This window comes from Spea bombifrons, chromosome 2 (genome assembly GCF_027358695.1).
Source record: "Spea bombifrons isolate aSpeBom1 chromosome 2, aSpeBom1.2.pri, whole genome shotgun sequence".
In the NCBI taxonomy this organism is placed as follows: Eukaryota; Metazoa; Chordata; class Amphibia; order Anura; family Pelobatidae; genus Spea; species Spea bombifrons.
Window position 1 is genome coordinate 135,200,838 of NC_071088.1, and position 22,922 is coordinate 135,223,759.

A 22,922-nucleotide genomic window follows, 5' to 3' on the forward strand; every position below is an offset into this window, starting at 1 on the left:
TCCATGATGAATTTAGTCTGACAGCAGCTTGGGGGGGGGGGTCAAGGCTTTTTCCTCTCCTGAGGATTAAATGTCTGATTACGTTACAGAAATACCAGAAGCACCGGGATCCTCCTCCGTACTACTCCCACCGAGAAAAATACCTGTAGGGGCAAATACCTTTTAACGTAATATTGTATATATAGCACCAACATATTCTACAGCGCCGTACAGTGAGAGGACACTTGAAAATCACATATTTAAAGTAAGATGGAATGATGAGCCCTTCTCTCTGGCCCTTCCCAACTAAAACATAGACACGGTAATAGACGTAAGGAACGCAGGAGAGATCGGAAGCTTTAAAGGGATGCTCCAGTGTTCTGCCGGTGTCTCTGGGATTAAGTCGCCAGTCCTTAACTCCTGGAGATCTGAAAGTAAAGGCTGAGAGCTCAGTATGTCCGGCTTGGAGGAGAGAAGAGAGAGAGGGGATGGGAGAGAGACATTTACATTACATTTATTCAGATTCTATGCTTCTGTCTCCCCGAGTTACCCGTCCCCCAGGGTAATGACCATTCCTTTAACGAACGTTAACCCTGGGGGCTCATTCATCCGCCCAGCTTCATGCGAGTACTGAATGATAAATAACTGGCACTGATATATATTTATTTGTGTTCAGTTTACAACATGATGGTGCCTCTTCATCTTCCCTGAATGATGCCGATCTGTTACGCAACAAGTTCCTTCCTCTTCCAGCAGATCTTCTGTTTTCATCTTAAAAACGGAAATTCGAGATATTTAAAAATTATTTCTCCTCTCTTCCCCCTTTCTCTCTTCCCCCTTTCTCTCTTCCCCCTTTCTCTCTTCCCCCTTTCTCACTCTTTTCTCTCTCTCATCTCTCGCTCTCTCGTTTGCCAGGAACCCTTAATTGCCGTGTGACACCAATGCAGGGACAGGTTGTTGCCATATAAGCTAAAAATAAAGTTTGTGTTTATATGTGATTAACCCTCCGAGGGAAACAAATAGAACGACAGTGACGCTTTATTAGCGTGGCTTTCTAGAGAGCAATGTTTTGTCTCAGTGGGACAGCACCTTTAGTTAATATAAAAATAGCTTCTCGTTCAGGTTTTTCCGTCCCTTAAAACGGAGCGCAGTTTATTGCTGTTCCCGAAATTCCCGTCAGCACCCAGATGGATTAATGATTAACCCTTAGTAAACATCATATTGTGCCTTCTGTTTCCTGTGTAGATCTCCCCCTCCGACTTTAGAGGAACCAAAAGCGCCTGAAGATCACCAGAACGTATTCCTTTCGGCTGCGATTGTCCCCAAACCCCTGCCACGGCTGCCTCCACAAGACCTATCTACTAAACAGAGCGCCTCGACGCCCAGAGAAGGTGAGTACTGCCCATCGCAGAGGCTTTATATCGGTATCCGAGGTGGGGATTATTGTTTCCGGGCCGCTTTTGGCACCCATGACTAGTTTAGTCGGGGTTTTCTCGCTAATGTGCTTGAAGAACTCCGACTCTGAGTTTTTTTTGGCCATGGGGGGGCAGCAAGGGGCAATTTTCCTTGGGTCAGATTTCTTTAAACAGGCGCCCTTTAATACAGGGCCAGTCTGCGTGGGGCGGGGTAAAGTTTCACAATAGTAGCTTATATAGAATGTGGGGTTGGCACGGGGCAACTTGGCTGCACTTGCTCCCTGGCTGAAAAGATGTCAGCCCTTCCCTTCTCTCTAATCCCTGCGGATACATAAAGCTCTTTAGAGCCCCTGGGGAGTGCCGGTGGCCCTTTTAAAAGATATTGGGGTCCTCATCGGACGAGAGACGGGCATTGCACACCCGCAGCAGACGTTCCGACCCAGAAAGACCTCTTAGCTCCGCGCTGAATGTGTGCTGAATACTCACATCATGAGTGGGTAGGCTGCAGAGAATATGGTCCCACGGTTCATCTTGCAGTGTCCACTCACCCCACGCTGTGAGTAAAACTCACCGGGATCACAGGGAGTCCAATGCAAGCTGCTTTCAAAACCTCCTTAATTTTGGGCACCATTCAGTGGAAGCCCCTTTGTTGATTCCACAGCGATATTAATTGGGACTCGACCTGGAGAAGCTCACCGATGAGCCGGGATTCACAGATGCTTTCTCCCCTCCTCTGATCCCTCGCCGCCGGAAACCATAACAACTTTTTTCTACTTTGCCTCCTAGCGCCTCCGGGTTCTCAGACAGCAGAAGTCATGGAGCCCAACTTAGGGATCATCTACGAACAGACTGGAGAGGTTAGTTCACAAGAGGATTCTGGGTAGATTAATGCACAATATGGCTTCATGCAGCTATATAAAGATACAACTATAGGGGCCCGCACAACCTAAAAAGCATAAAAAGCACATAACATTCACATTCCCAGGTTGCTGCTAGAACAATGACTGTAAAGTGTGACGTAATCCCCGATATTTAAGTATTTTATGAGCAGTGTTCGCTGGGCATGCGCTGAATTCTCACTTTGTTTCATAGATCTATGTAGCTTAACTACAGCGGTTTTAATTCCTGCCCCCAAAGGGCAGAAATGCTTATGGTCCGGCTACAGTTTGTGCATTTTTTAAAAAAAAATTGGACATTTTTCAACATTAAACTCCACTTCTTCCTTGCAGATTGATGGGGTTATCCTCACCGGTTTCCGGAAAACCAAACTCAACAGCTTAATGAGTGATGACGATATGATAGAGAACGGATCGGATGAATATGAAGACGTCGGCCATGTGTAAGTCATCTCCTTAAGGGGGAACGTCCACTCGTTTTTATTCCTGCATCATACATACTGCTTTGTTTTCTGTTTTAAAACAATCCTGGTGTTCACATAATGTTTATCTCAACCTCGGCTGCAAGCGCCCAGAAGAACCATCTAACTAATGAAAGTATGGAGGAACGGACTTCATTAGCATTCCCATAAAGCGTCAGCTTAGTGTGGTGATTAAGCTGGGAAATATCACATGACTGACAACAACAGCGCCTCCAGGTCTGCAGATAAAGGGAGTTTATTGGGACAAAACAAGAGAAAACCAGATTTTTGTAAATGCTGATCGACATATATACAGATCTGGGGAGTAATTAATATATACAGATCTGGGGAGTAATTAATATATACAGGGTTGCCGCTGTCTACAGTGCTGCAGATAAAGAGAGTTTATTGGAACTTTTCCCCCTCTAGTTTCTGATAATTAGTTTTGACATTAGTCAAGACAAGCTTTCAGGACCTCGGAGGTCTCCCGTTCAGAGTGCAAAATAAAAGGTATCTGCTTTAAAAAGCATTCCATATGGATAAAGGAGACGTCTAACGAGAATTACCAGGATCTTGTTTGTTGGTAATTTATTAATAAATGCGTTATGTGACGAAAGCGGTTTGTGAAATGGTCCAAAACAAACTGTCCACTAGAGGGCAGCAAAGAAATAGAAACAGTAGTTAGTAGTAGTTACTAGTAATAGTAGTAGTTAGTAGTAGTTACTAGTAGTAGTTCCTACAAGGTAGACAGAGGAGAGAATGGTTACAGGAACACACCAGGCATCATTTAAACTTGTCATGTTGTCCATTTTGGGAATATATAATATATATTAATGGGGGGGGTTCACATGCGTGTGCATTCACAAGGAGGGCATCACAAAAAGGGGCTGCGCAGCTATTGTATGCATTAAAGCTCATGGAAGGGCTGGGCTGGGGGTCTTTCTGGTTATTGGTGTGGAAGAGACGCGCCGTTTGGTAGATCGCTGCCCCCTCCGTCACCCTGGGAAGGCTTTGTCTGCAGACATTCCTCAGGGACACAAAGGAGGGACTTCATTAACCGGCTCCCTCCGTGCAAACCTCACGAGAGCCGCCGTCCTGCCGGATTCATGAGACGCGCAGCCCGGCTTTCTGTGAGTTCCCAACACGCAGACTGTCCGGTTATAGGAGCGGGGAGAGGCTGACAATGTATACTATTCGCAAGTATAAAGATTTTTAGTATAACTTTCAGACCATGGAGTGGAACTGGCTCCCAGCAGAAGTGGTAGAGGGTAATACAGTGAGGGATATGGCTCCTCAATCTAAGACGAGACCAACGACTGATTTAGGTTTGAGTCTTTACAGCAGGAGAAACGGCAACTACACTGGGGCCGACAGATTGTGTTTTATGTTTGTATTCCCACGCAGGGCCGGCCCTAGACATTGTGCTGTCTGCGTCCAAGCATGAGACGCTAAACCCCCCCAACTATGCCTAAACCCAGACGCACACAGGCATGTAGACACACACAGGCAGGCATGTAGACACACACACACAGGCAGGCATGTAGACACACACACACAGGCAGGCATGTAGACACACGCACACAGGCATGTAGACACACGCACACAGGCATGTAGACACACGCACACAGGCATGTAGACACACGCACACAGTCATATAGACACGCACACAGTCATATAGACACGCACACAGGCATGTAGACGCACACGCACACAGGCATGTAGACGCACACAGGCATGTAGACACACACGCACACAGGCATGTAGACACACACGCACACAGGCATGTAGACACACACGCACACAGGCATGTAGACAAACGTGCTAACGTACCCAGACAGGCAGGGACTCTGGACTTAACTCTTTATCGTTACTTGTGAAGCATACTGTCGGCTTTCTCGTTGCCCCCCCCATACTTGCCTCCCCTGTCAAAGTGGCTCTTGTGTCCCACCGTGGCCCGTGTAACGCCCGGCTCTGTGCCCACGGGCAGACCTGGATGTGTGTAATGTAATGCTTCGGGGGGGGGGTATGTAGTCCACAGCTGTTAAACTGTGAAAAGCAATTCCGACAGGACTGTTAGACAAACGCCAGGACACTCCGTATCTGTGTGGTGAATCCCAGGGTAACTGCAGAACGGGAACCTGAAACATTAACCCCTTACAGCCCTACCGCGTCGGTGTAACATTCCCGCGTGGCATGCAAAGGGTTAATAGCGCCACAGTACAGTTGGCACGGAAGCTGCCGGTGGAACCGGCCGGACTGGTTTCCAGTTAGTGCCATCTGGGGAGGACGTACCGGGCGAGAGTCTGAGTGCTGCGCATTTACTGGGCCTGAGCTGACGTTCATTTGAGGCTCTTGCGGGTTCTTTGACAGCGAGGATGATGGGAGTTGCGTTCCAGTCAGGCGTTGGCTGGTTCTGGGAGATCCTCTGATTTCTGTCAATGTTGCTTTGGCCGGGGAATGCGCGGATACAGAGGGCGGAAGACAAAAAGCAGACCTTCTCGACAGAAAGGGTAGTAGGTATATGGAATAGACTTCCAGCGGCGGTAGTACAGGAAGGTAAAGGGAGTTAAGCTTGGGATCTGCATAAACGCTCGCAACCAGCTAATACGTAGAAGGTGATGAGATTGACGGCTTCAAGCAAAGGTTTTGATGCCGCCTAATCTCAGCAGATAATCCCGGCCGGATATCTTTAACCCTTTGAGGCCCACAAGGGAGGGCATCGCGTTCATCGTAAACGTTAGACCAGCAGTGTTGTTCCTCTGTCGGCTCACAGCTGGTTGACGGGGTAATTATATCAGGTAATGGCAGAAATAACCCTGCGATTTCCCCCAAACCCCCCCCCCCAAGGGATCCGGTTACATGGAGGAGATTCGTAAAGGAAAGTAACCCCTTCATGGCCAGAAGACTCTCTTACTTAATTTACTTTATTTTGCTCCTTATACTTTTATTTTGCACCACATTTTTTATTATACCTCCGCCAGAAAACATTATAACTAATATTACATACTGCAGGGCTATTACTGTATACAGCGCTGGGGGTTATATTATTGTATACAGCGCTGGGGGTTATATTACTGTATACAGCATTGGGGGGTTATTACTGTATACAGCGCTGAGGAGTTATATTACTGTATACAGTGCTGGGGTTATATTGCTGTATACAGCACTGGGGGGTTATATTACTCTATACAGCACGGGGGGTTATATTACTGTATACAGCGCTGGGGGTTATATTACTGTATACAGCGCTGGGGGGTTATTACTGTATACAGCGCTGGGGGTTATTACTGTATACAGCGCTGGGGGTTATTACTGTATACAGCGCTGGGGGTTATTACTGTATACAGCGCTGGGGGTTATATTACTGTATACAGTGCTGGGGGGTTATTACTGTATACAGCGCTGGAGGTTATTACTGTATACAGTGCTGGGGGGTTATATTACTGTATACAGCGCTGGGGGGTTATATTACTGTATACAGCGCTGGGGGTTATATTACTGTATACAGCGCTGGGGGGTTATATTACTGTATACAGCGCTGGGGGGTTATATTACTGTATACAGCGCTGGGGGGGCTATATTACTGTGTATAGCGCTGGGGGGGCTATATTACTGTGTACAGCGCTGGGGGGGCTATATTACTGTGTACAGTGCTGGGGGGCTATATTACTGTATACAGCGCTGGGGGTTATATTACTGTATACAGCGCTGGGGCTTATATTATTGTATACAGCGCTGGGGGTAATATTACTGTATACAGCACTGGGGGGGTTATATTACTGTATACAGCGCTGGGGGTTATATTACTGTATACAGCGCTGGGGGTTATATTACTGTATACAGCGCTGGGGCTTATATTATTGTATACAGCGCTGGGGGTAATATTACTGTATACAGCACTGGGGGGGTTATATTACTGTATACAGCGCTGGGGGTTATATTACTGTATACAGCGCTGGGGGTTATATTACTCTATACAGCGCTGGGCCGGTCGGTTACCCCGCTGTCACGCACCGTTATATATATTACGCTTCTCACGCTCTTCCTCTCCTCGGTTCTTTAGCAGGATGCAGAGTGATGGCGATCTCAGCACCTGGAGATCCAGCAGCTCTCTCTCCTCGGGGATCTCCAGTTCTCACAGCGGGAACATGGATGACACGGAGTTTTCTGCTAACATGCCGGTTGTCAAAGCTGGGTGGCTGGACAAGAACCCCCCGCAAGGGTGAGTGCGTCTGTCAGAAGCCCTCAAGTAAGCTTCGGGGATGGCTGCATATCGGCCGGTCCTATGAGTGTCAAGCCCGTTGCCGGTTGGATACTCTGACCGGCTGTACGGGGAGCAGAACTGTGCCTGGAGAAGGCTGCTCTCCCCTCTTACCGTAGAAGCCGGCATAGCTGGCTCCTCGCTGACAAACACAATGTAACGCCGGCAGCCGGCAGCCTCCCCTCTCCGGTGGGTGAGCTATAATGTAGCGGATACATTGTAACTGAGCCCGACCTCTGCTTTCCCAACCTGTGTGCATGCATGCTGTGCACTGTATGCATGTTTCTCATTAACCTCTTCGTTACAGACGAGTGTTGATTAACTTCCATATGTTTTTAGTTAACCTCTTCAATCGTGGTGCACAAATCTGGGTATAATGTGGACAATGTGACAAATAGATGGGTAGGGTGTGTGGCCCCAGGGCTTTATATTGCATATTATATGTATTGAGGCTCATTTGGCATCTTTCTTCTGTGATTGACATTTAAAGGTGCTGTTCCAGTTATACCACTTAGCAGATCTGTTGGGAGACCTTTTCTGATTAATTTTTTCCTGATTCTATGGCAACAACCAATCGGTGCCGGCTTTTCATGCCACATGATAATAAAGCATTCCCTGAAAAATGGTGGAAGAGGCAACATTTGGCTTGAGTAAAGAATTATTTCTGGGAAAGTGAAGTGTTCAGCAGTACTGAGAATGTTGCTGTCGCTCTTAGGCTAGGTTTCCACTTGGGTTTTTGTCCGGCGTTTTTTTCTTGATGAAAAACGCCAGGAAAACTGCCAAGAAAACTGCCACTGCATTTACCTGCGTTTTGGCGTTTTTTCTGCAGTTTTTTCTGGCGTTTTAGCCTTTCTGTGGAAATTGCTTTTTTTGACCTTAGGCAGTTTTTCCAGCCTTTACAAGTTAGAAGTTTCACCCAGCTAAAAGGGATTAGGATAAATGGCAAGTATCTGCCCTCTCCTGATGTCATTTACTTGGTAGACCCTTTTGTCTCTTTTCTGTGGTTTGTAAGGCATGCTTTATTCTGAATGTCTGCTCCTCTGGGAAGATTGGCCCCAAATGATGGTGCAAATTGTTTGCTGTTGCTTTTGGCACGCAGGATCCGGTCGCGTATGTTTGTTTGTAATGGCATGTTTGTTCCAAATGGTGTAAAATTCAATATGAACCAGTCCAGGACTTTGTTTTGTGTGAAACTGTTTGTTTTCAGCCTATTTCTCGTAGGACACACAGATACTGGGTCCATCCTCTGCATTGTAACTGTGGAAAAAACGCCATAAAAAACGCCAAGGCAATAAACCCACATGGCTTTTTCAGGCTAGGTTTCCACTTGGGTTTTTTTAGCTAAAAACGCCTATAAAAACGCCAATAGCGCCACCTGGCGTTTTTTTGTGAAAAACGCATGCAGCCAGATGTTAGCTGTAATTCAATAGGAAATCGCAAAATGCCATTTCCACTTGGCGTTTTTCTGTTTGGCGTTTTTTTAGTCCTCTTTGGCGTTTTTCTGCTTTTTTGGGCTCTGTGGCAGTTTTTCAAAACTGCAGCATGTTGACACTCTGGCGTTTTTTGCAAGAAATCTTGGCTTTTTTTCTCCAATAGAAGTCTATGGGAGAGAAAAAACGCCATGAAAAAGCCATGTGGGTTTATTGCCTTGGCGTTTTTTATGGCGTTTTTTCCACAGTTACAATGCAGAGGATGGACCCAGTATCTGTGTGTCCTACGAGAAATAGGCTGAAAACAAACAGTTTCACACAAAACAAAGTCCTGGACTGGTTCATATTGAATTTTACACCATTTGGAACAAACATGCCATTACAAACAAACATACGCGACCGGATCCTGCGTGCCAAAAGCAACAGCAAAGAATTTGCACCATCATTTGGGGCCAATCTTCCCAGAGGAGCAGACATTCGGAATAAAGCATGCCTTACAAACCACAGAAAAGAGACAAAAGGGTCTACCAAGTAAATGACATCAGGAGAGGGCAGATACTTGCCATTTATCCTAATCCCTTTTAGCTGGGTGAAACTTCTAACTTGTAAAGGCTGGAAAAACTGCCTAAGGTCAAAAAAAGCAATTTCCACAGAAAGGCTAAAACGCCAGAAAAAACTGCAGAAAAAACGCCAAAACGCAGGTAAATGCAGCGGCAGTTTTCTTGGCAGTTTTCCTGGCGTTTTTCATCAAGAAAAAAACGCCGGACAAAAACCCAAGTGGAAACCTAGCCTCATGGCGTTTTTTCTCTCCCATAGACTTCTATTGGAGAAAAAAAGCCAAGATTTCTTGCAAAAAACGCCAGAGTGTCAACATGCTGCGATTCAGAAAAACTGCCACAGAGCCCAAAAAAGCAGAAAAACGCCAAAGAGGACAGAAAAACGCCAAACAGAAAAACGCCAAGTGGAAATGGTATTTTGCGATTTCCTATTGAATTACAGCTAACATCTGGCTGCATGCGTTTTTCACAAAAAAACGCCAGGTGGCGCTATTGGCGTTTTTATAGGCGTTTTTAGCAAAAAAAAAACCCAATGGAAACCAAGCCTTAAGAAGCTGTATTTAATTCTAAAAGCGTCAAAAACCCCAGAGCAGGTATAATTACCCTCTAATCTTGTACGTGATTGCACCATCTTTCCTCCAATAATAGAAATATATATATATATAGTCTTTATTCCATGTCGATATTGTGTATTGGGACAGCACAGAAAGAGACCCTTCCATTCCAACAAGAGACCTCTGAGGCCTGAAAGCTTCTGTGTCGGCCTAATAAAAAGTATTAACTTTGACCAAATTTAAGATTCTGTGGCTGTCACATTTCTGTTTTTTTTTTTTTTTTTTAAATCGATTTTGCAGAAAAACTTGAAGAGTTAAGCAACCAATCAGCACGATCTCCCCGTTGTTTGCACTCTCTCCCAGCTCCGGCGCTCTTTGTTTCTCTTTAGGTCCAGGCTGTCTCTCCCGCTGACTTTACGCTCTCTCTGTATCCCGCCGGTCGCACTCCCGCGCGTCCGGCGTCCATCTGCTTCTCGTCTAGCGCCGTACCTCCCTTTTTTTTGGTTTGGATATGAGATTCTTCATTACATTTGGGGATTTCTGCATAAAAATACCACACCCAGCATCCTCAACCGAGTGTGGGACGGAGCAGCTGAGTTTCCACGGACGCCGTCCAAAAAAGCGGATTTGTTTTCTAGTATCGGGTACATACCTTCTTTCCGCGCAGAACGCCTGAACGGGGCTTGGCGTAGTTAGTAGGGTTGGAAGGTTGGCGTATTGGGCGTCTCCCGAGGCTGGCGTGCGTTGTTTATACTGTCCACATACTGAGACTAAGAGTACTTGGTTATTGTCCGGCTTGGTAACCCTTGGTGGCTGGCGTGCGGAGCGTTCTCTGGTTGACTTTCATGCCAGACCAGAGACCTTTTGAAGTAGATATGTCTTATATTCGTGAGGATTGGCACAGTTGGTGACTGTCGGGGTTGACATGGCGGGTGCCCGCTCATGCCGGGTATACATGTTGTCTCTGGGGGGTGGCTCCTGTCTGGCTTGGATCATGGTCACCGTTCCTGATATATCTTGGGTTGGCTTCTCGCAGCGGTGGAACTCCTGGAAACTCTTTGGGTTCCACCTGCATTCTTGTTTTTACCCAAATGTGACGAGCTCTAAGGAATGGCCGCGTTATCACCATGCTAAGTACCGGGTGCAGCCCGCTTGTGCCCGTCTCGCCAAGGGTGAATGAGCAAGCCCACAAGCTACGTCCGCCATGAGGATCTAATACTAAGTCGCAGGGAGCTGGAGCCGGCTGACCCACCCTGCTGCATCCGAGGCACCTGTACTGGAGCGTGGCCACCGATGGGTTAATTACAAGCTTTAGAGAACCGCGTTAATATTTCCCACCAACAATGGCTTCCTTTTACAGAGAGTGGAACTTGGCACCCTGATCCCTTTCTATCGGTTACCTCCTGCTGGAAAAAAAAACCCAAACATTTTTTGGAAGATAAGGTGGTTTTTGCAGATTTTATATTTGAAACAGAAGATGGGGGGGGGACTGTTTTCCTTCTCCCGGAGCGCTGGCCGAGCGTCAGCTCCTGCAGCTGCTGTACGGTGAGGCAGACGTTGAGTCGAGGTTCCTGCGGGAGCGTCACGGAGGGTTCTCTGCGTTCCGTGGCCGACATTCCAGCGGAGAACCCTTCCGACCCGCCTTCTGCTTGTCTAACGGGGATATGCGTGATGAGTAGGAAGCATAATGTGCTCCTTATGTCTTGCCTGGATCCATCCTGTGTTCCATCAATTAGATTTGTATCCATACAGCTCTAGCCTGTGGGCCTTGATTTCCATCCGGCCACCAGCTCTCTCTCCTCGGGGATCTCCTGTTCTCACCGCTTCGGTGGTAACATGTACGAGAACGAGGTTTCTTCTAACAGCTCATCCGTTATCAAAGTGGGGTGGCTGGACCAGAACCCCCCCCCCCACAACGGCGAGAACATCATACCAAGGCCCTCCTAGTAAGGTTCAGGTACATATTTGTACAGGCGACAACTATCCAGGTTGATTTTTTTTTCACCTCCGGATGTCTCAACCCATATAAATTTAAACGACATCCTTATAGAATGTTCCAGGTTCTCTGCAAAGGACTCTCCGTAGGTCACCCTCCAGATGCCAACCACTTGACCGCGTTTATACCGTGTAAGCGGAGCCATCGTTGACAATTTAATTGGCGTGGCCATTGGCGTGAGGTTTCTCATACTCTGCGCTCGACACGTCCAGAGTCCATTGTTGGTTCCTGAGTGACCAGCCTTGGAGGTATCACAGAATACATCCCTGCCCTGGATGTTACCCTCGGCTGCTCCGTCTTCCCGGACGTCTCGTCTGTTCACCAATCTTTGGATGTTCCTTCCCACCGATAAAATATCCTGTTCTATTACATCTACTAACACTGCGATACCGATGTGCTCCGGAACACTCGCATTTGTTGAGTTACTTTGTATCGTGGAATATCGGCGTTATTTATTGGAACGTGATAGTTGTTGAGGAAGAAGACGATCTGGAAATGAAGTTTTTGGAGAGAACACGGGGAATGATATTTAAGTTAAAGGAGATTATGAATGTTATTACATGTTATTAGATGTTCCGTCCGTAGCGTATGAGCTCCAGATACGTGGATGTTTGGTGTAACGGCTGTGCGGATGGCGCTGGGTCTCCCCGGAGATCGGATTAAAGCAGCGGAAGCCTCGGACGAGTTACAGATGTAATTCAATACCTTCCTTTTCAGTTTTGTTAACAATGTTTCTGCTGTACATACAAGTTCTGGGTGTTGGCGCCAAAGACTCCTGTGAGCTGCGTTGAGATAATTTGCCCCCTTGGATATCTCCGGAGAAATTCGCTGGGATTTTCCGTAACTTTTTGTATATTTCCGGAATTAACAAATTTCGATGTTTGTAATTTGACTTAATACGTTTGTGTCTTACGCGGATCGTTATATCGGCCTGAAATAAATGAAGTGTTAACAGTAGCACAGAATCTTGTCACCGATTGGCTGTGCGGTTCAGCTCTGAATACCGATTGGTCCCAAAAACTAAACTGACGACTAATGAGGTTCCATCGCTAAATCAGGAGATGAATTGAATTACTTATGGAGGAGCAATGGAGTAGATTCACGCGTGTGATGGTGTAACGTAATGGTTAATGTGCCACAAGGGGATAGGCCTTTCCACTATCCAATCAGGGCCCCCAAATGACTCGGCTTAACCCTAGGTACTTGAATAATCTGCGGATATGGCAAAGCCAATGAGGATCCTTTTCGTTGTATAACTTCTGTATGTGATAATAAATGGACAGCGATGAGGTCAGAGTTACTCTGTAGTAAGCGCTCCTTCGTCTTGTACCGCGCTCCCCTATAGGAGGCTTTTCTGTGCTATCGTTCAGAGTTTTCATCTCTTTGCCCGTATTTCGGAATCCATGTTTGTCGTTCTCATGCTTCTGTCTTCTCTCCTGAAGGTCGTACATTTTCCAGAAGCGGTGGGTGAAGCTGGACGTGGACTACCTGCGGTATTATGACACCGACAAGGTATTTCTTGTCTCTCCCGTTTACGTTTTTGTTCGGTTTGGTGGAAAATTGCTAAGGGGGCGAAACTACTAAACTATGGTTAGGAGGGACTCCGTAATCCTGGGCTGCAATCAAATAGAATAGTCCGCCTGTGAAGAGTCAAACCTTAATCGGTGCGTGGTTTTGTGATATTTTTAGGCCGTCTCTTCTCTTTCCAGGACATGTATTCGAAAAGGTTCATCAAGACCAGCTCGATATCCCAAGTCACATCTGGGAAAGATCAGAAGTTTGAGGTCTCGACGTCCAACCGGAACTTTGTCTTCCGGGCAGAGAGTGACGGTAAATTTCTGATCTCTTCTGTAATGAAACGCTGCGGGGCTGATGTGGTTTCTGTGCGTACTTTATATGCTCTTTCATCTGTCTACCCTATTCATTCTTATCGATAGCACCCCGACCCGCCTTTCTTCCCTTCTCATCAGCATTCCCAAGCCTGTACGGTTTGATAAATTCCCATGTTCTATGTCCTCCGCCTTCTGCCTCCCCGCTCATCCCTCTCACCGCCATCTAGAACCTCTGTCCTTCTTTCTATCTCTGCCGTGATCTATCTATCTTTCTTCTTTCTATCTCTGCCACGGTCTATCTATCTTTCTTCTTTCTTTCTCTGCCATAAAGGAGTCTTGTTCGCCATCTTGGTGTCGACATGGAGTTGAAGTAGGCAGATTGTCCATCCAACGAGCCCAGTTTTTAATAACATGTTAGCCATGTTCCCTGTTTGCCCCCATAAGTCTGTTCACCGGCCATAGATAGGAGACTTCAGGAAGAGTCATAACAGGTGTTGGGAGACCTTTATGGTTAACTTTTTATTGGGTTATGGGCCGAGTCCCTCTCCTGTTACTGTTGGGTTTGGTGCTGAGGACTTCATTCCAGGAATAATGACTCAACGTGCTTCAGTTCTGGATAACTGAGAGGTTCCTTGGCCCCTGGTGTAAAATGTACATGTACCACTCTCATTACGCCCAGCTAAAGGACCAGGTCTAGCGAAAGGACTCACTGGGGTTTAGTACTTGGTACCGTTGGTGAGAAGGTTCAGGTGCTGCTGTGGAGAGGTATAAATAAAAGTGCTGCACAATGTGGATATGTATCCATTTCTTGATACGTTTGCATATATTTACAATAAATTTGTGTCCGTTATAAATGTAAATAAACGCCGGCGGCTGCGTATATTGGTGTCTTTGCCGTAAAGGAACATTATTTATGCAGTGCTAGGGGTCATCTGGTTACATGATGCCATTGACGATGTCTCTTGACCCGCAGCCGATCGGAATGACTGGGTGAAAGCTTTCGAGCAGGTCCTCGGTGAAAGGAGGAAGCGCTTCTCAACCATCAATCAGATGTCCGGAGGGCCGGAGAACGTGGACAAGATTGGCTTCTTGGAAATGAGAGGCTGTAAACCCAAGCTGTTTGTTGTGGTGGCTTCGGATAAGGTTTACCTGTATAAGAATTATGAGGTACGTGGGCCGCTGCGGGCTCGGTCCGTTGGCTTGGTTACTTTATGGGAATAAATGTAGCCGAAGCTGAGCTAGAACCGACGATAAGAGAACCCCCCCCCAGACTCTGCTCACATTGTGTCTACTCCGGACTTGACACCACTTCTGCCTGCTTTGCCAGCTCTGTACGACCCTTACGATTGAACATAGACTTTGACAGCAGATCGGCCCCATTCGGCCCCTGTCCAGTCGCCCGTTTCTCCTGCTGTAAAGACTCAAACCTTAATCAGCCGTTGGTCTCGTCTTCAGGATTCAGGAGCCGTGTGTCTATCCCATGCATGTTTACATCCCCTTGCTGTATTACTCTCTACCACCTCTGCTGGGAGGCTACTCCACTTATCTACCACCCACTCAGTAAAAAAAACCCATTTACATTCCTTTTAAGCCTCTGACCCTTCTGGGTACCTTAGATATTAAATAGCCGCATGGACTCATTACTGTGATATATATAGTGAATATGATAGCGCTATATAAATGATTCTGTGTTTCTGCATGTAAGGCCTCATGTTTTGTGCCTTTAATTGGATTAAAAGTAAGGAGAGAGATCGCAGGGCTGTTAGAAACTTGTCTTTGTACATAACAGGACTACATGTCTGGAGTCGGGGTAACATCCATCGATATGAACCTCGGGAACGTGAAGGACTGTGACAAGAAAAGCTTCGACCTCACAACGCCCTACAGGACCTTCAGGTGAGGTCTTTCAGTCGACACTGTAGGTGATTTCAGCTTCTTCTTACGGCTCTGAAATAACCTCGCGTAGATTGCTTTCTGGCAACGTAAAGTGAGTCCGAGATAAGTCCTTTCATCATCGATTAACCCATCGCCCACTGCAGAAAGATAACGGACAAGAAAGAGATTATTATACATGGAGTTTCAAATAATATTTTACTCTTAAAGTTTAATTGCACAAAAGCAACATAGAAGCTTTAAGCCTTGTTTTCAGTTTCCATGGAAACAACCTATTATTGCCTGCTTTTGTGTCACATGACCATTAAGTGTTTCCGTCCAAAAAACGATGAAAGGGGCGTCATTTTACGTGATTAGAGAATTAGTTCTGAGCAGGGTTTGGGAATGAGACGGTACTCGGAGTGATGAGTAAGTGGTACAGCAGCTTAAAGTTTATAGAAGTTAAAGACAGCCAAGTGCATTTGTTGTATTTTGGGGTGATTTGGATCTGAATTCCCTCGCGGCAGCTTCTCGGCGGAGTCGGAGGCAGAGAAGAGCGACTGGGTGGAGGCGATGCTGCAGTCGGTGGCCGAAGCGCTGTCCAACCTGGAAGTGGCCAAGAAAATCTGGTCGGTGGAAGCGAATCAGAGATGTGCCGACTGCAACGCGCCAAATCCAGACTGGGCGTCCATAAACCTCTGCGTGGTGATCTGCAAAAAGTGTGCAGGTAAAGAATGTATACAGTAATATAACCCCCCCTCGGCACTGTATACATTAATATAACCCCCTCCCCTGGCGCTGTATACAGTAATATAACCCCCAGCGCTGTATACAGTAATATAAACCCCCCTCCCGGCGCTGTATACAGTAATATACCCCCCAGCGCTGTATACAGTAATATAACCCCAGCGCTGTATACAGTAATATAACCCCCAGCGCTGTATACAGTAATATAACCCCCAGCGCTGTATACAGTAATATAACCCCCAGCGCTGTATACAGTAATATAACCCCCAGCGCTGTATACAGTAATATAACCCCCAGCAATGTATACAGTAATAAAAACCCCCAGCGCTGTATACAGTAATATAACCCCCAGCGCTGTATACAGTAATATACCCCCCAGCACTGTATACAGTAATATAACCCCAGCGCTGTATACAGTAATATAACCCCAGCGCTGTATACAGTAATATAACCCCCCATCGGTGTATACAGTAATATAACCCCCCAGCGCTGTATACAGTAATATAAACCCCCCTCCCGGCGCTGTATACAGTAATATACCCCCCAGCGCTGTATACAGTAATATAACCCCAGCGCTGTATACAGTAATATAACCCCCCATCGCTGTATACAGTAATATAACCCCCCATCGCTGTATACAGTAATATAACCCCCAGCGCTGTATACAGTAATATAAACCCCCCTCCCGGCGCTGTATACAGTAATATAACCTCCAGCGCTGTATACAGTAATATAACCCCCCAGTGCTGTATACAGTAATATAACCCCCAGCGCTGTATACAGTAATATAACCCTCCAGCGCTGTATACAGTAATATAACCCCCCAGTGGTGTATACAGTAATATAACCCCCAGCGCTGTATACAGTAATATAACCCCAGCGCTGTATACAGTAATATAACCCCAGCGCTGTATACAGTAATATAACCTCCAGCACTGTATACAGTAATATAACCCCCCCATCGCTGTATACAGTAATATAACCCCCAGCGCTGTATACAGTAATATAACCCCCGTCGCTGTATATAGTAAAAACTCCCTTTATCGGCAGAGCTGGAGGCCACCAACTTTAAATTATATTTGTAGTTTATATGATATTATATAGCATTTGGATGTAATGGATATACACGCTGTTTCTCCTTTCTTCTGAGTCCTGCACCAGTAGCATTGGGTACACTGATACAGTGAATACGAAGGGGCCTGGTGCACGATGTCCTAAACGCCGGAGACATGGAATAAACGTGCGAATGTCTTCTGAATTCTAAATAATGGTTAATATTCTGCTTTTTTTCCATGCGCAGGGGAGCACCGGGGTCTCGGCCCCAGCATCAGCAAAGTACGGAGTCTGAAGATGGACAATAAGGTCTGGACGGACGAACTGATCGAGGTAATTCTCTGCTTGACCGGCGCTTGGACCGGATCCTGGGTCTGGCTGATTTTATTTTGACTTCTATCGGAATAATCCTGGCTTTGTCTGTAATCTCGGTTTGTCGGCTCATTTATTTATTCTATACACGTTATTGGGGGTTTTGGGGCTGTAGAACCCTGCGGTCCCCTCATACCCAGCAAACATTCCGAGCTCCTAGAAAAGAGGGGCATCGGGGGAGGAGAGAGGGACTATCTCTCCTACAGGGAGACCCTTGGCAGCTATGGGTTTGTTAGATAGGATGGAGGGCCGGGGATTATGAAGCACATCTGGAATGGTTTAGCCAGTAAACGGATCGCACTTTGTTACTCAGACTGGATTTACTTTGTTTGAGTAAGAGCACGAAGGCGTCTGCTGCGAGGTGAATACTCTGCGGGGGCAGATCGACTAAACGCCTCTCCCGGTCTCTGCTGACTGCTATTAAACCTATACACACGCACATATATGTCTCTCTGATCGCCCCGTAGTCAGGCAATGTACAGGACGTGTGACCGGGTATTATTCTGACACCGCACTGGATATTGTACAGCGCTGCGGTATGTGATGGCGCTATATAAAACAATGAATAATCACAATATTGCTGCGCTGTTCACGGAATAAGTCATACGGTGTGCAGAAGATTTCAAGACGCGAGAGGTCTCTTCAGGCGTGAAGAACGAGACTTCATCCGAGGAAGGGGCCGCCGAGGTTTTGAAAGCCCGTGAGTGTGAGTGTTTGTCTGCCAAAAGTATCACCAAATACTCAAGACAAGCAGTATTTCCCTGTAAATTCCTTAAAGGGCGGAATTCCCCCCCCCGAAACAAACTGGATACAAAAAAAGGGAAATTTTTTCACCAAACTTGATAAACTTGTGTCAGTTTAAGGTAAGCGGTCCGGCCGACTGCTGAAAGCAGGAAGTTAATGTCATTCGAGTGTTTCTGTAACTGGCGCAGGACTCCATGCACTCTCCTTTATTGTATTAGTACTACAGAATCTGTCATTTTTTTTCCGCCCCGTTCAATACGCGTCTCTTTTTCTTTCTCCTGTGCTCCCGGCTAGCTGTTCCGAAAAATTGGCAACGGGGTCAGCAACCAGTTCTGGGCAGCGAACGTTCCCCCGAGCGAAGCCATCGACTCCCTGAGCGGCACGCAGGACCGGAAGACGTTCATCGCGGCCAAGTACAGGGAAGGCAAATACCGCCGCTATCACCAGCTCTTCGGCAACCAAGCCGAGCTCAACAAGGTAAGGATTTCCCGGCCGGCGCGCCATTAAGCAGATAAGTAAACGTGTGTCCTAGTGTGCGCTCACGCCAAGCGGCACCGCAGCCGATCACACGCACGATGACATCATTAACGCATATCAGTGATGTCACCATGACATCAGGAGGGGTCCTCTCTCTACAAGAGGGCTCACTGGCTTCTAAAAAGACCCTGATGATGGCGCGCTGTTTTTTTCCTTCTTTCTGTGTTTTTGGTTATTACGGATGGAATGCTGCCTGAGCCCGCTGGGAGTTTCAGTCCACAGCCGTGGGGGGGGGTGGGATCGCTGCCGCGGGCACGTGCCGCCGCCGTCGTGAACTGCTGACAGCGCAGGCTCTTTCAGGGTACGTTCGGCAGAGTCAGCAGGTTAGACAATGCGCAGCGCTGGGTATTGCGATAGATTGTAAGCTTGCGGGCCGAGCCCTCGTTACCCGATGTATTGGGTCCTCTACGCCGATCGGTCCTGGTTCTGCCAGACCCTTTGAATGTACGGACTGTAAGAAGCGCTTCGGACACTGTTGGCGCCATATAAATAAGTGTGTTAAGTGGTTTTATCGCCGTAGCAACCAAGTAGAATGTTGCTGCTGAGTGAACGATTTTGGCCGTTGCTATAGTGATTAGACCGGTTTTCACAATTTTTTTTTTTTTTTTTTTTGTGAAACCATTGCTTTGGACGCCCGGTTTCCATGAATGTGTAGATTTAATGAATCCAAAATAAAATGTATGCAAAAAAAACCAGCCACACGAAGCTGGGGTATTAGACTCGTCGTGTGCAATTATATTTAACCCCTTCCTGGTTGTCCATCAGGGCTCCAACTGAAAGTACCATGCAGGGGGTCACAAGAGGTACAAGAACCATTTTATTGAGAATAAAAAGATAGTGATGAAAAAAGGAGACAAAATGTCTGTGAAATGGCGAAAACGATGAAGTCTGAAATCCATAAAGGGTGATGAGGAGGAGGAGAGCCTAGATATGACATCATACAGTGCTCTGCAGAGTGATGATGTCACTCAAAGCTCCAGGTGCGTGTTCACGGTGGGGAAAAAAGATGGAGAAAATTGGAGGGAACAAAATTCTGGAGGAGGAGAGCGGGGAGAAAAAAGCCTGGAATGATGGAGAGAAGATATTGGGACTATGGCTGCCCGAAGAAAGAGAAAATCAGAGAGAGTTTTAACAATGCTAGAGACGGGGAGGTAGAGGGCTGGGGTGTGGGGGGGGTCACAATGGGGTATGGAGCGGAAAAATCGCTGACGATTGAGAGAAAGTATAAGGAAAAAGAAAATAATCAAAAGACTGGCTGGACGGTGGGAATTTCCCCGCCTTGGGTCCCGCTGTCTGCCCCCTTTTGCCTCCGCAGTAATAGAAGCCCCCGCGACAGATACTAGAATCTGAATGCAGACAGAACCGCTGGGCGCATCCCTACCGCCCATCACTGCCAGCCACCATCCATTTACAAAAGGGGGGGGGTGAAGTCCAGCTGTATTTTTAGAGGGGCTTCTGCCTCCCCGCCCCCCGGGCCAGCCGTGTTTTCGCCATGGAGCGCACAGTCAGCTTCCTCCTTTGTACGGGGGGCTTAAGCTGAAAACAAAAAAGCCACATTTTTATTTCGCCGTTTCCATGGAGATTCAGCGCTCCGTACATTCCACAGACAAAAAAACACAACGCTGGGGGCTTGTCTGGGGTAATTACCCCTGCGGGGGATCACAATGCGGCACCCATCCGTCACATGCAGTGTAAGTTACCCCCTGTATTTCTGGGGTCTCCTCGGTAAATGTTACCGTGGCGTTGAAGGGGTTAAGTCCGCCGTGCAGTAGGCGGTCGGCTCTCGGTATGACGTCTCCACCTACAGATCTGCTACAGAAGAATACATGTTTTGTTCCATGCGCGGCCTCAGATCTCACTCCAGATATAACTGGAGAACCTGCCGGGGGACATCCGGGCACACGGCGAATAAAGAGTTAATACCGCATGTTTATCATCAAATGTATTCCGTCCACTGACTTCTGCTGGGAGGCTGCTCCACTTATCTACCACCTTCTCAGTAAAGTAAAACTTTGTTCCGTTCCATCTGAGCCTCTGGCGTTAGATTCCGGTCTCTTGTTGTAACTTTTCCCCTCCTCTGAAATAAATTCCCTCCTGTACCTCCCCGTCTGTCTCTCTCTCTCTCTTCCTCTCCCTGTCTCTCTCTCTCTCTTCCTCTCCCTGTCTCTCTCTCTCTCTTCCTCTCCCCGTCTCTCTCTCTCTCTCTCTCTCTCCCCCCGTCTGTCTCTCTCTCTCTCATCCTCTCTCACTCTCGCCTATTGTAAAGCGTTATGGAGTCTGCTCTCTCTGTAATGTAAACGTAATGAAGCGCGGTTGTTGTTTAGAAGATTCCATCGGTTGCTATGGTGATAAGACAGTTATTTCAAAGTTTGCACCGGAATCACGTTTAGCTGCCCCCCCCCCATCACACACAATGAATATTTAAAGGGACGGATGGGGGTAAGCCCCCCCCCCTCAGAGCCTGCCATGCTGGGGTTGTTGTGCTGGAGCCTGTGATCTGCCTCTGGGCGAGGCCGGCTCTGGGAATCCAGATGTGAGCCTCCCTCTGACATCACTCGGGATCCGCTCCAGAGCTCACTCTCCGGCAGACCGGAGCAGCGGCAGCGAGTGTGAGCTCTGCGGGTTCAGGGTCTGCACAACCCGGCGAATCCCCGTAACCAGAGAACATGACCTGAGAGACCCCACAGAGCTGCCCACAGGTACAGTCACACCTTTATACACATAGTGGGTAGTGGATACGCAGGGGGAGGGGGTGGTAGTATGAGCTGCATGTTTCGGGGCAGTTTGTTACGGTGGATTTATGTTGGGTTATAAGCGTGTGAAAGGAGTGCATCGCGTCGCCGGTAATCTCATAAATCTGCAGGGTCGGAGGCTTAGATGGGATGTAAGGAAGGTTTACTTTACTGAGAGGGTAGTACATAAGTGGAACAGCCTCCCAGCAGAAGTGGTAGAGGGTAATACAGTGAGGGTATTAAACATGCATGGGATAGGGATACAGCTCCTGAATCTAAGACGAGACCAGCGACTGATTAAGGTCGGAGCCGTTACAGCAGGAGAAACGGGCGACTCGCATCCTCCCACCGGTTACTGAACGGAATTCTGCAAAGAACTGCTGACTCGGTGTGTTTGTCGCCAGCGACGTCTCTGGTGGTCGGGGTCGGGATTAGTGTTAGATTTAGGGTCAGTTTGGGTTGTTATGGTCAGTGTGGGTTGGTTAGGGTCAGTGTGGGTTGTTATGGTTAGCGTGGGTTGGTTAGGGTCGGTGTGGGTTGGTTAGGGTTAGTGTGGGTTGGTTAGGGTTGGCGTGGGTTGGTTAGGGTCGGCGTGGGTTGGTTAGGGTCAGTGTGGGTTGGTTAGGGTCGGTGTGGGTTGGTTAGGGTCGGTGTGTGGGTTGTTATGGTCAGTGTGGGTTGGTTAGGGTCAGTGTGGGTTGATTAGGGTCAGTGTGGGTTGGTTAGGGTCAGTGTGGGTTGGTTAGGGTCAGTGTGGGTTGGTTAGGGTCAGTGTGGGTTGTTATGGTCAGTGTGGGTTGGTTAGGGTCGGTGTGTGGGTTGGTTAGGGTCAGTGTGGGTTGGTTAGGGTCGGCGTGGGTTGGTTAGGGTCAGTGTGGGTTGTTATGGTCAGTGTGGGTTGGTTAGGGTCGGTGTGTGGGTTGGTTAGGGTCAGTGTGGGTTGGTTAGGGTCGGTGTGTGGGTTGGTTAGGGTCGGTGTGTGGGTTGGTTAGGGTCGGCGTGGGTTGGTTAGGGTCAGTGTGGGTTGGTTAGGGTCGGTGTGTGGGTTGTTATGGTCAGTGTGGGTTGGTTAGGGTCAGTGTGGGTTGGTTAGGGTCGGTGTGTGGGTTGTTATGGTCAGTGTGGGTTGGTTAGGGTCAGTGTGGGTTGGTTAGGGTCGGTGTGTGGGTTGTTATGGTCAGTGTGGGTTGGTTAGGGTCAGTGTGGGTTGGTTAGGGTCAGTGTGGGTTGGTTAGGGTCAGTGTGGGTTGTTATGGTCAGTGTGGGTTGGTTAGGGTCGGTGTGTGGGTTGGTTAGGGTCAGTGTGGGTTGGTTAGGGTCGGCGTGGGTTGGTTAGGGTCAGTGTGGGTTGGTTAGGGTCGGTGTGTGGGTTGGTTAGGGTCAGTGTGGGTTGGTTAGGGTCAGTGTGGGTTGGTTAGGGTCGGTGTGTGGGTTGGTTAGGGTCGGCGTGGGTTGGTTAGGGTCGGTGTGGGTCGGTTAGGGTC

The 22,922-nt window shown here is 47.7% G+C and overlaps 1 protein-coding gene across 1 annotated transcript in view; it reads left to right on the forward strand.

Annotated features, from left to right (window-relative positions):
* The window catches only part of ARAP1 (ArfGAP with RhoGAP domain, ankyrin repeat and PH domain 1), a 73,922-nt gene that overhangs the window by 22,209 nt on the left and 28,791 nt on the right, over positions 1–22,922 (forward strand). The window contains exons 3-13 of the mRNA XM_053456611.1: positions 1,225–1,370; positions 2,181–2,251; positions 2,624–2,733; positions 6,815–6,973; positions 12,992–13,061; positions 13,259–13,379; positions 14,355–14,548; positions 15,171–15,277; positions 15,781–15,980; positions 17,301–17,386; positions 18,464–18,646. Of these exons, the coding sequence (XP_053312586.1) occupies positions 1,225–1,370; positions 2,181–2,251; positions 2,624–2,733; positions 6,815–6,973; positions 12,992–13,061; positions 13,259–13,379; positions 14,355–14,548; positions 15,171–15,277; positions 15,781–15,980; positions 17,301–17,386; positions 18,464–18,646 (1,447 nt within the window). The remainder of the gene's footprint in view (positions 1–1,224; positions 1,371–2,180; positions 2,252–2,623; positions 2,734–6,814; positions 6,974–12,991; positions 13,062–13,258; positions 13,380–14,354; positions 14,549–15,170; positions 15,278–15,780; positions 15,981–17,300; positions 17,387–18,463; positions 18,647–22,922) is intronic.